Source organism: Zosterops lateralis, assembly GCF_965231275.1.
Source record: "Zosterops lateralis genome assembly, chromosome: 19".
Lineage (NCBI taxonomy): Eukaryota > Metazoa > Chordata > Aves > Passeriformes > Zosteropidae > Zosterops > Zosterops lateralis.
The window spans coordinates 238454-251534 of record NC_139779.1 but is presented as its reverse complement, the minus strand read 5'-3'; the positions used below and the strand labels follow the sequence as shown (position 1 = coordinate 251534).

The window sequence follows — 13081 nt, the reverse complement described above, 5'->3', positions numbered from 1 at the left end:
CCCCGCCCGGCCGCCGTAGCTCCGCGCGCTCCCGGCGGCCCCTGCGGCGGCGGCTGTGGCGGGCCCGGGTTCGAACGGCGCCCGGCGGGTCGCGGCGCGGCCCGGGCCTCCCGCCCGTCCTCTTTCCCTCCTTCCCTCCGCTCTCCTTTGCCGCAGCGCCCCCGGCCCGCCGGTGCCGCCCGGGACGCCGTGAGGGCACAGGGCGGGAGCGGCCGCGGGCCCTGGGCGATTGCAGAGAGGCCACCCCAGTCTCCCTCCGCGGCTCCGAGGGCTGGTTCCTTTTTTCTCACATCAGAGCCGGTGTGGCTTTTCTTAGTCTGAGATAGCGATTTATTGTTCTCGCGTTCACAGCTTTGAACACAAGCAAGGGGCAATAGCGGGGTTTGCTCTCAAGGCGAAGCGATGGGGCCGATCAGGACAGCGGTGTCTGAGGATCCGTTTGCATTCGCTGCCCAGCGATACAAGAATGAGGCTAAAGATTTACAAACACAGGTACCATTTGCCGTCTGTAGCCGTGCCGAATTGCTTTTCTGTGTGATCGTAAGGAAAAGATGCTTGTAACCCACTTCTGAGAGTGCCATACCAGCCTTCCTCACGCTGTCACACGTTATCCTGACACTGTCCTTCAGGAAGGGTAGAGATCACAAACTGTATTTGTAATTATTCGTAATTGCCTGTTGTAGTTCGATCCCAGTAGGCAGCTAAGCGTGCAGCCACCTGCTCACTCTGTCCCAGTTGGGATGGGGAAGAGAACTGGAAGGCAAAAAGTATGAAAAGTTATGGGTTGCAGTAAAGGCAGGTTAATGAGGAAATCAAATGCTTTCCTGTTTGTGTGCACAAATAAAGCAAAGTAAGGAATTCATTCTCTACATCCCATCAGCAGGCAGGAGTTCAACCATTTCCATGACTTCAGTGCATATAATAGTGACTTAGGAAGACAAATACTGTCACCAGTCTCCCATTTCTCCTTCCCTGCAGCTTTTCCAGCTGAGCATGATGCCACAGGGTGTGGAATATCCCTTTTGTCAGTTGGGGTCAGCCATCCAGTTGTTTCCTTTCTAGCTTCTTACCCACCCCCAGGCTACTCAGTGGTGAGCAGGTGAGGAGCAGAAAAGGCATTGGCCTCTGTGAGCACTGCTTAGCAAGAATGAAAACATTGGTGCACTGTAAGCACTGTGTTCAGCACAAATCCAAAACGGTGCCATGATGACAGAGTTGCATCACCTGTGTATAGTGTTCTGTATAACATCAGGGTTTTTTTACACTTTGAACAGCTCCAGTTTAATAGAAATGTTCCTGCAGTTCGAGAGAACTTGGCTCTCAGATTCTCTCACCCGCGTCCAATTATAATAGAAAAACTGAAGACATCCAGTGATCAGAGAAATCCAGCTGGAAGTGAGGACCCCAGCCCGAGAAGCTCTGGGATGTTCTCAGTGGTATCTGAAGAGAGACTGAAATTGGCTGTTCAGCTGGCGAAAAGGGACCTCAAACAAAGACGTCTCAAAGAACAAGTAAAACAGCAGGTATTTGGAGATGTGGCCAGTACACCGTTGTGGACCCAGAAATCCCAGCAGCAGAAGACTGAAGTGTTTGCAAGTCGAGAAAATAAGAATGCCCTGAAGTCTCAGACTCATTGGACTTGTCAGCAGAGGCTCGACCAGCCTTCCCAAGGGGGGTCTGCCAGCTCTGGCACAAACGTTTGTCTCTGCGTGGTTAAGGAAGGAAAGCCAATACCAGCTGGTTTGGACTCTCCCCCCACCCGTGACACAGGACCAGACCCCAAGCCAAATTTAAATAAAAAAGAACATCAAAATATGCAGGAAGTCCAGCGTCTGCAAAAAGAATTGAGGAGCTATGTCCAGAAAATTGAAGAAATCTTTGCAAAAGGTGTAAGACTGAACAGTTATTATGTTATATAAATGTACACTAGTTAGTTGATTTGTTTCCCCCCATTTTTTTGGGTTGGATTAGAATTTGTATTTATGTCTGGACTTTTGAGAACCATCTATTTTTTTGAAAAGTAGATAAAAGAATAGCTAGCCAGTTTAAGCAGTTGGTTCTTTTGTAATAACTATCAGGAAGTTTAACCTAATTTTGAGTGCTTTAACTGCACCTTTGTCATAAAACTAAGGGGTCACATGATTTTTTAAATAACTGATGAGCTATATTGTATTAGACTGTTTAGTCAAATTCTAAATAGAAACAGGATGTAGAGTTTACAATAACTAACTTGCATTGCTGTTAAAGGAACCTCCACAAATATGTGGTTTGATTCTGCATGGAAAAGGCTTATTAAATTATGTCTGTTGTCATGGCTTAATTGAGATTGTCACAGGTTAAGATATAAAACTTCATAGTCTATGCCTTTTAGGGAGAGATAGAGAAGTTCTAGATCCTGAGAAGGAGCAGCAGCTTTGCACTAGGAGACAGCAACAAGCTGCACGGTCAGCTCGGATGCTGTATGTGCTCCAGCAACAGGTAAGAACCATGATTTTAAACTGGGACGCATAGGAGTTTGGTTCATTGTGATGAATTTGTCAGAAACTAATTGAAAAGAGAAAATAAATTGGGTTATCTCTGAACTGCCAGGGCATTGTAGTTTAGATCTGAATTACGTGACTAATTTCCCTCATGGCTGGACAGAGAGGTGTACAAAATCACTGTTGGAAAATCTCAGATGCTACAGTGAAGTTCTGTTGTTCATTTATGGACATGGAACTAATTTTGACTGACTTGTTCCTTTCTGTCTCCTTTCTTGACAAACAGGTAAAAGAAATTCAGGACGATTTAGATAAACTGAGTCCTCATACAATCAAACATACTAAAAAGGTAAGATGTAATTATTCTTCATGCTGTAAGTGACTTATTGACAGTTTTCTGGATGATTGAGTTTGATTGTCTGTGGTGCAACTGAGCCCTCTACAGAAAGGAGATTTCCTTTGTATCTTACAATTTTTGTCTCATTCTCCAAGAAGTATGGCTCACTTGGCCTGATACTGCCTTTGCTGCTTCCCTCTTCTCCTCAGCACTCATCTGCAGCAAATGAGAGGAGGGTGGTCAGTCTTCTGCATTTCTGTGGCTTCTAACTCCTTCTTCATTCCAATTCCTTTTTGCAAGGAATTAACAATGTGTTCTACTCTTGACTGCTTTTTTTAAACTTCTGGTTGATGACACTCAGTCTTACCAGCCTTTTTTCTGATGTTCTCCTCTGCCCAGCTCCTTTCAGGGGGATGGCTGAGGTCATGCCTACTGTCTGGCCAATGTTGCCCTGTTGTTCTCTTGTGCTTTTTCAATCACCTCCATTTTCTTCTGTAACAAAACTTGGAGGATTGAGAATATCCTTGTTTGCAAATTAAGCTCCAGCAAACTGTAGGTGACTACAGCTCTGTGCTGGCATGGGTAGTAGAAACATCATGACCTGTTACACCCAGACTGTTTTACCTGAAGTCAGCGTGACATTGATAGGAGTACTCTTGTGAGGAATCTTGAGTAAATTACTTCAGTGCCTGTTTTGCTTTGTCTCACAAATGGCTTAATATCAATCAAAATTATTCTAAGACCGTGTGAAATTTTGGCAACAATTCTTCCAGTAGTACAAGTATCCATAGAAACTATAGTTATTAAAGCATTTATTTATTTTTCATTTTTCCAGTCTCAAGCAGTATCCAGGTTGGCAGCAGCACACAGAGGAGCTGTACGAACCTTGCAGGCATTTGCCAGTCAGTTTACAGATCAAACAGATGAGCAGATTCCTGCCCACTACAAGGAGCTGGGCAGTCTCATTCGTCAACTGTCTCTCTGCTCTGCCAAACTAGAAGGGGATTCTTCCATTTCTGAAGTTATCATAGATATTTTGCTGCAAGTTGAGGTGGGAAAAAACATTTGTTTTTGCTAAGGCAGGAAAGATGTAGTGAAATATGAGATTGTGTTCATGAAATGGCAGAATATATTACTGGTTTGGTTTTATTTTTTAAAGGGAGTATTTTCTAATATAGAAATGTACTTCTAATGTTCCTAAGTAATGGTGGTCTAAAAGAGACGTGCATCCTAAACACAGAAGCTATGTGCTGCTGGTCTTGTTGATGCTGTTCCTAGCTTTCTTGGCTCTCCTGGTAGAATGAGGACTGGTAGTGATTGTGGTCACAAAGCATCAATGTCTAATTCATTAGTCATTTTCAGGACCAAGAAGATTAATTTTATACATAGGTATGCATTAAGTGTTTATTACTCTGGACACCTGCTTTAGTCATTATCAGTGATGAGCACCTGAGCATCCCATATGGTGGTGGGTGCAGAGTTGTCCAGGCAGAAGATAAAGTTGTGGGTACAAGAGTTACTTGGCTCTGTGTCCTTCAAATATCTTTTTTAGTGATATCTGATGACTTATGCATGTCATTGGTATAATAGAAAAATTCTGATGCATGTTGCCTGCTGCATAAATTAAAGAAAGCTGTACCAGAGCCATAAGATACTTTCCTTAAAATACTGTTAAAACTGTAAAAGCTATGTCTTAATTTTAGTGTTATGACCTGCTTATATGAACAGTAAGAGTGCTAACTGCCCTTGTGTTCAATTGTTTTTGGACATTCTGTAAGCAAATGGTTTGCTGGAGTCAGTTGTAAATACAAAAATGTAAGCCTTTTCAGTAAGATTTAAGTTGATAATATGAAAAAGCTTCTACATGAACAAGATATCAGGAATAATCACCAGCTGAAAAAAAACCAAAACAAAACCAGACCAAAAAACCAAAAAAGCTCCAACTGCTTAGAATGTCTTGAATTTACTTTTCATTACATCAGATTCAGTGAGAGAGTAATTATAACTCTAAATATTTGGTGCAGGATCTGAATTCATTGCTGGAAAAAAACCAAACACAAAAAACAGTGAAGAAATGCATTTCAGCTTCTCAGGCCAAATCTCCAAGGAAGACTGAGACATCTCCAGCCAGAAGGCACCTTCTGTCTCCAAAAAGAAAAAACAAGCATCTCACCTTAAAGGGACAGCATAGACAAGACAGGAATCTCTTGACTGGTTTGTATTTTAAATAACTATTACATTTTTATCACTTAACTTGCCATCAGCAGTTCAATTTTTTAGTATGGTATTGTTGGTCAGAAGCTGGTTAGATGTCAGCAAATCAGTCTAACAAAAAACAGGCTGTGGTTGTTGAACTGTTCATACTGAAAGTTGTTCTGTGGCTTTGGCTCAGAATTCCCTTGATTGATTCAATTTCTCTACTTCTGGGAGCAGTGGTTGTTTTATCCTGGCCAGTTCATTACTGTTAATGCCTTTTGCACAACAGTCACACTTTTGTAACTAGAGACAAATTAATTGATGGTTAAGCTGAAGACTTGGGAGTTTTCACCACTGTCTTGGAATGCCACTGTTCAGAGTTGGCATTCTATATCGTTCTTTAGCTTTGGATATGAAAGGAGCTTTATTCTTTCTCAAGATGTTGTGAGATAAATTTACCTGAGGTATTTTGGCACCTCGTGAAAGCCACTGTAAGTTCTTGCATATTATATAAACTATATTAACTGTTTTTCTTCTTTGTGGTGACGTTCTCATACCTTAGGCTGGTTTGTAGTAGAATAGGAAGTATTCCCTGCTACCCCCAGGTAGCAAGAATTCCATATACCAAAATCATCTTTGACAGTCCAGGGAACCAGTATATAAACATCTAATGGTTTCCATGTGTCTTGCTGCCTAAAAGAGGATGCTTTGTTATCACTGTCTAGACCTCATATAGTAATTGCTCCCAAAAGGCTTTCCCATGATGTGCATAGATATGTATATTTTCAAATATCTCTATACATATAAATATGTATATGCACACAAACCCCAAACCTTCCTGTTCATCAAAACAATGTAAGAAAGGCAATTTCTTTAATACTTGTCAGGAAATACAAGGCTAGATTTTTTCATTTTGTCTTTGATTTTTTTTTAATTATGGTAGAGCTTAAAAGTTCATTATTAGGTATGCCTAGCATAACAGAGGTATCAAATACAGAAAAAAAAAGGCAATTCTTGCCCCTTTCAACTTATAGTTAACAGTTCATGTGTTATTTTTAGTATAGATAAACACTGACATGTTGCAAATATTTCAGCAGTTCAACAGGCAAACAGTTGTGCTCATATATTACACAATAAATACCAAGAAGAAAGCAGCCCACCTACTTCAGAGAGAAATGCCACTTTGCAAAGAAGCACAGATGCACTGGTGAGAGCTAGAGCTGTAAATAAAGAGTCTGTCCTTGAAAGTGGTGCTTTGAAGAAGAGAGATGTGTTATTGCCTGCAAAACCACAGGTATGGAAGTGATAAATCATTTATGCTGTCTTCTGCTTGTGCTCTGGGATTTGTTGTATAATGTAAGACACTGTCAAAGCTTCACACTTCCTCACAATATTGCTATTCTGAGCTAGGAGACATGGGGGATAAACTGTAGTCTGCCTCTTGTTTCTAGGGGTTATGACTGTTTTAGCAAATGTTTTTTGAAAACAGTGTTTACTTTCCTTGGAAATACACTCTACAGCTAGAAACAACAGCAGAATTGGTAAAAAATTGCTCACTGAAACTAGTTTTGTGTTTGAAATTAATGTGGTTTTTTTCAATTTGAAATGAAAGCTGAAGTATCTTCCTCCTGTGGTCATCCTCTATCACAAAAAAAATGCACTCAAAAGTAATGTGCTAATGTTAGTAAGAGAACGTAAGTTACTCAGGCTTGATAACAGAAATTATAAAACTTCACTATACAAGTTCTGGTTTCTGCTAAGTCCTTGCAACCAGAAAGAAGCTCCATAGTGGAAGCAAAACAATTCTTAAAAGACTAGGGCTATATTTTGCTAATAAGTGTGTTTTTGTTTTATTCCTTCCTCAGAATATCACTTTTAACTAGGAAAATCAAATCTGGCAGAGTAACATAGATGTATGCCTATGTAACTTCTACTGTTTCCTATCCCTGTGGATCAGTGGGGATCACAAGCAGGAAGGTTAAGCATTTCAATAATTCATATAGAGGGGACAAGTCTAAGTGACTCTGTAACAAATATAAATGTGGGAATATTATAGTTTTGTGGCTGAATACAATGTTACCTTAGAAACCTTCTATTTTGATTTAATAATAGTTAACATAGAGTCTAATTATGAAAAATCAAAAATAAGTTTTTTCCGCATGAAAAGCAACACTGGAAAAGTTGGAACTGTTTGTAAAAATAATAGTTGCAGGATTAAGCATATATTCTGTTCAGGCACAGCTATATTTCCCTTTAAAGCACTTGTAAAACCTTCACATACCTCAACTGCAGCAAAGCCAGCAGGCATGATTTCAAGACAAAGTCTGAAGCAAAATGCAAAATACTTTAAGAATTCAACATCTGGAATATGTGTTTTTAATGCGATCCTGTTAATTTTAAGGGGATGCTGAAATCTTTAAAGTCAAGACGGGCACACCCTCCAGGAAAGCATGCCCGGTTTCAAGAGCCAACTATAGCTTTCCAACTAAAAGAGAACAAACGACCTGTTAAGGAGAGCAGAATGCCTTCGAAGCCTCCACCTGGGTCTGTTTCAGCTAAGCGGTATGTTTGCAGTCCCCTGGCACCCACCTTTGCCCTGCTTCCCAGTGGAAAAGCTTTTGGGTCTGTGCTAGTGACTAGGACACAGTTGGCCTGGCTTCAGCCCAGTGGCACAGCACAGCTCGCTGTCATATAGCTGCCCTCCTTTCCTTTGGCCCAGAGCAGCCCCATCCCCTAAAGCCTGGGAAGAGCCAGGGCTTTAGTCTTTTGCCTGAGTTGCTGCCTGGAAGTCAAGGCCAAACTGTGCAAGGCAGGGCACTGACAAAACACAGGAGGAGGGGTGGGTATTCCCAGCACTGCGTTAAGGCAGTAAATATTATCTCCCTATTTCAGAAGGACAAGATACATATATTTGTCCCAGACAATAAAAAAGTGCAGGTTTATTTACTCTAAACTCTATTCAACATCTTGTTACAGACCTCCTGTTAGGGGTCTCCCATTTTAGGTTGGTTTGGGACTGGTGTTTGTGGCATTTGAAGCAGGAGATCCAGGTGCTGGATCTGTACTAGGCAGTGTGCATGGTAAGATGAGGAGCTCATTTCTCTGGACAGTATTCGTATATAAGCATGTAGTTCCTGTTTGCCAACAGCAGAAACATGATTCAAGGTCCCTCATTCTCAACAGAATTTTCTGGCTTATATGGTCTTAAAATCTATTAATTTTTTCTCTAAAGTTTCTTGTAAGTCTTCCAAACTAATACTGGAAATCACACCATTTCATTCTTCAGTTGTTAGAATGTACATTTTGTAACTCTCCATGCTACTGTGCTATTTTTGAAGACTAGCAAAGCTTGAAGCAAAAAATTCAAGAGCGATGAAGGTTCTAACTGACCGTTGCAGAGGAGAAATGGAAAAAATACAAAAGTTAAGGTAATGGCTTTCTTTGAACATTCTCATAGGGGGTGTCAGATTCTATATGAGCTTCTCCCCACTCCCAACAGTCCTCCTAAAAATACATTTATATAGTTTGGTGTTTTAAATTATTGTTGTCATACCAGGTTTCAGAATGGCATGGTCATTTGTTCTTTGTGCAGGTCACAAACTGTTTCTCCAGCCCAGTGTGCAGACAAAGCTGAGAAGAAGGCAGAGGAGTGGTCAGAGCCTCCAGTAGACAGGACACAGGTAGCACAAGCAAGCTCATGCCACTGGGTGAATGATGCCTTGAGAGCTGTCAAACATTTATAAAGGGGCAACAAACAATTTCTTTTCAACTTAATGCAAGTTACCTTCGTTTTGGTTTGGGTTTTTTTCTTTCTTTCTTGTATTGGGTTTGTGTCTTTTTGTTTTCTGTGGCATTTGTTTTCGGGGTTTGTTTTTTTTTAAGTAGCAGGTTGCAACAAATGCAGATATTCTGAGTGAAAAGCTATTGGATGATCTTTTGGAAGATACTGCTCAGGAACTGTGGAGCATGGATCAGCATGAGAGACTCCAGACCGAAGCCCTGCCTGTGGCTGACACTCATAGCCTGGAGTCAATGTTGCAAAGAATGGAAGAAATTGAAGTAAGATTTTCTGTCTTGGTTGGTCTCATTAGTGTCAATTCCTTATTTATGTCCGTACATTATAATATGTGTAAGTATCTACATTCTTAAATGAAGCAATGTCTGACTGGATCAGTATCTGAGATCAAAGGCCTGGATGGACTTTGTGCTTCCAGAAAACACAGTGTAAGGACAGAAGCTGAGTGATAATTTTGTTGCTGTAAAGTTGGCAGACCTGAGTTTGCATCCCATCTCAAGACTTTGTGGCTTAAATCATTGTGTGGGAATGGGAGAATCAGTGTGGTGATTACGTTGATGGTCTAGCAGATTGGAAATTATTTTAATATTAATTTTAATTTTTTCCTTTTGTGTGCTATAGAATCTCAGTATTCTAGTAGCATGACCACCTTGAGGAAATACGTTCTGGCAATCCAAAGTATTTCACAGTGCAACATGGAGAAGTCAGACAAATACATGGTTATCTGTGCCTTTATTCATCTTTCTATATAAATACTCATAAGGTTATAGTTTAATTGACTTGAGCTTTCTCATATATTGCTTTCTTAAAAAGTTTTCTTCAATCTGTTTTTTCATAGTTTCTGGTTTAAGTTCCATTTTGATCCTCCTGTTCTCTGAAATTTATTGTGACTTAGAGCTACTCAGTTTAGTGCCATTTACTTCTAGAGATCTGTTAATTAGTTGGAAGTGTGAAGCTGCAATGTCCTTGTCCCTGAGGCACTGGAGCACTCATTTGGATTCAGTGTTGGTGAGGCAGGAGCAGCTTGAGGGCCCTTCATTTGTTTGGCCAAGAGCTGTTGGTCTGAAATGGGGGGAGTTCCCGTGGGACTGGCGATCAGTTTTGTATTCGAGTATGGCATTTTGAACAAGATAAACGTGTTTTCAGTCCCCCACCCCTTTTCTCTCTTGTGTCCAGCCAAAATAAGCCTGCTTTGCCCAAGGAGGATCATGGCTTGCTTTGCTGTTAGTGATAATCAGTAGAGCTGAGCTGCCAGGTACGTGGTTGACTGACTGATGTCGTGTGTTCCACCACAGAGGTACCAGGAGGCTGTCCGCAGGAGAGTCACACAGATTGTCTACAGTGACTCCCAGTTCTGGGCCCAGGAAGACAAAATGGGTAATTGTCTTTTTTAATGCAACTTGGTTTCCCTATAATCTGTAGGTTTAAATTCAGGTGTTTTGAAATCAATGTCATTGGATTATGTGTGATCAAATAGCACCAATTTTTACTATAGGTGCTTCTTTCAGAGGACAGTTTCTAAGATGTAGTTCTAAAATCAGTACTTTATCAGCATTCCTTTTCTTTATGCTATGGTTTGATTGAGTAGCACAGTGAAGCTACATTGATTTTCAATTGGATCACATACAACTTCACTGAAACTGTATTGTTGAACACAAGTTGGAAAAATCTCACAGTAAAACTAGTGAAGATCTACTCCCAATATTTATGTATTCTTTTTCCATGTCTTGGATTTACCACTGAGTTTAATAGACTGAGCTATTTTTACAGTGGTGCTTTCTATCTCTCTGCTAGAAGTACCCACTGGCAGTGCAGATAAATACTACTAAAGGTAGTGTTTCTAAAATCTTCAGCTTTAATACACTGAGCTGAATTTATGTTTTTTCTCATTTTGAATACTTTACTTACCTGAAGGACTTCTCCTTAAAAGAAACAAAAGTCTTTGTGAGGACTTAACCTGCAGTACATGTAGTTTTTCTCTTTCAAAAAACCAATTTTAAATAGTATTTTCTTTCTTCTAGAACAACAAATGGCATCAATAGATGAAAAACTTACATCTCCTCACCCAGTTCAGATAACCAAATTAATCAGACACACAGAGCCGGAAGCAGACATTTTATTTGAAAAACCTTTGGACAGCACGTAAGTGGAATATTTGGCCCTACACTAAACTGTGGTTCATAACATCTATGTGACTTCATTACAGTGTTTTCATTACACTGACTTCAAAAAGAGACTTCAAAATTTAGTTCTATCTTGATGATTATTTTATATTTCCAGTGCTATTGATGAAAATAAAGAAGCAGAGGAGAAATTGCGGCCTGGAAGTGACATTCTGCAGCCCTTGCCTCTGAATTCTCTGCAGCAAACACATTCTGTGTCTCTCTCTGTGCCAAGCGATGTGCTCCAGAGCATCCTGGATTATAACAGCAGATACAAGCATCACTTAAAGCGTATTTCCCATGAGGTGGTGGGCAGTTTTGATCCATGGCAGATTGCTGAGAGGTATATGAACTGTCTTTGTGGTTTGGAAGTGAAAGACTGGAATTTGAAATCTGACTTTCTGAACCTTTTCCTTCTCTTTTTTTGCCCTCTCCCTTAGTCTTGCAGAGCAACTGACAGAAGAAGCCCTGTGTGATGTGGCAGCAGAGCTGCAGGATGTTTGTGAGGACTATGCAGAAGCTGTATTCACGTCGGAGTTTTTGCAGCCAGTGCAGTGAATTCTTTCCCACCTGCCCCATCAATGTCAGCCTGACAGGCTGTGAGATTTTCAGCACTGGATCTCCATCAAAGATTCATCTTAGTTTTTTTATAAAACCATTATAATAATGTTTTCCTTTTCAGAAAGGACTTCCTTACTTTTCCTTTTATTGTCTAATAATTTTAGCAAGCACATGCTACAGTGGGGTGAGGTCTTTGGGAGATGTGGCAATCCAGTGAAGGATTCTTAGGGCACAGCACAAAAAGATGCAAACACTTGTCACTGGCTGTAGTTGCAGGTTTGCTCGGGCTCTTGCAGTTGGCTTCAGAATGGAGTCCCTGAGTACCTCTAGGACATAACGCACAGGCAAAAGGAGACCTTTCAGTAGAAGCACGTGATAGAGATCTTACTTTCTTTTTCGTAAACTGGTCTAAAATGTTACATTTTTATCAGCATTTAATGATTTAGCCCCACATTCCTTTTTCTTAAGAATCCCATTGAAATCAAGAACAACAAAATAAATGAGCAATTGGCACTTTTGCAACATTAAATTAACTTGTTTTAAGTAATCAAGGTACTAAATTGGGTTATGTCTGGAGTCAGAGCAATGAGTGATAATTACTTACGTAGTATAGTAGGGAAATGCAAATTCAACCCTTAAGGTAACCCAGAGAACAATATGACAGTCTGTTGCATTTGTCAGTTTTTTTTCTCCAATACTGTTCAATCTATAACACCTTCATTTTAACCTTCTTAGATTATTTTTATTTCCTCTAATTAGAACATATATTTTAAAAATAATTTTGTTTCTATTGAAGCCTTGTTTACTATTTCCGTCGTCTTCAAATTTACATCAAAGGTAATAATGTAAATATTACTGTTGAAGTGGGGCTTTGCTGATTTCTGTAATTTCTGTAATTTAAAACAGCTGATTTCTAAAATTATAAGTTAAAATATTAAAGCAATAATGTCTCTATGTGTATATATGTGTATGAAATTATTTTGAAGATGTTTTAATTTTTAATAAGCAACACTTATTTATTATCACTGAACACAGTTTTAATTTAAGGTAACTTCCCTCTGAATCCATTTGGAGTAGCACAGCATATTTTATGATTCTATATATCCATGGTCTTTCTGTAGGATTGTTTTCTTTGGTGTCTTGGTAGCACCTTTGGGAAAGCGATCCTTGTCAAATCTTTTAAACAGGACTTGTGTCCAACAGCCGAGGCAATGTGGCTCGAGGGCAAACTACGGCATGTAGTAGCACTGTCACATATAGCTGGGGGAAAGTGAACCATAATTTACTTGCAGGTGGCTCTGGAGGTGGGAACTGGCTCTTCTGTCTACCTGTTCCACTTAAGGCTCAAGCAAAACCACTTAACTCACCATGTCCTCAGGTGTGGCTCTTGAATAAGCTGCTAAGCAGTACCCCTAGCAAATAATGTAATTATCTCTATACCTACCCAGCTGGTGTCGACACAGAGCCTGTAAGTTGCTTTAGGGCTTGGTTGCATTATGTTTTCTCGATTCTTTAATTGTAGGATTTTGGGGGCAAAACTTTCATTCAC

The 13081-nt window shown here is 40.1% G+C and overlaps 1 protein-coding gene across 2 annotated transcripts; it reads left to right on the top strand.

Annotated features, from left to right (window-relative positions):
* The first annotated feature begins 224 nt into the window (after positions 1 to 224).
* Positions 225 to 12484, top strand: KIAA0753. Of its 2 annotated transcripts, none has more exons than XM_083875017.1 (15): positions 225 to 492; positions 1275 to 1887; positions 2372 to 2478; positions 2767 to 2829; positions 3653 to 3868; positions 4842 to 5031; positions 6111 to 6307; positions 7415 to 7575; positions 8352 to 8441; positions 8606 to 8693; positions 8899 to 9072; positions 10105 to 10186; positions 10831 to 10951; positions 11090 to 11314; positions 11412 to 12484. In XM_083875017.1, exons 1-15 carry the CDS (start codon positions 403 to 405, stop codon positions 11527 to 11529), a joined length of 2535 nt encoding a protein of 844 aa, XP_083731143.1. In that variant the 5' UTR covers positions 225 to 402; the 3' UTR covers positions 11530 to 12484. The 2 variants fall into 2 exon arrangements, with proteins under 2 accessions (XP_083731143.1, XP_083731142.1); XM_083875016.1 differs by having other exon boundaries at positions 6108 to 6307.
* Positions 12485 to 13081: the final 597 nt, after the last annotated feature.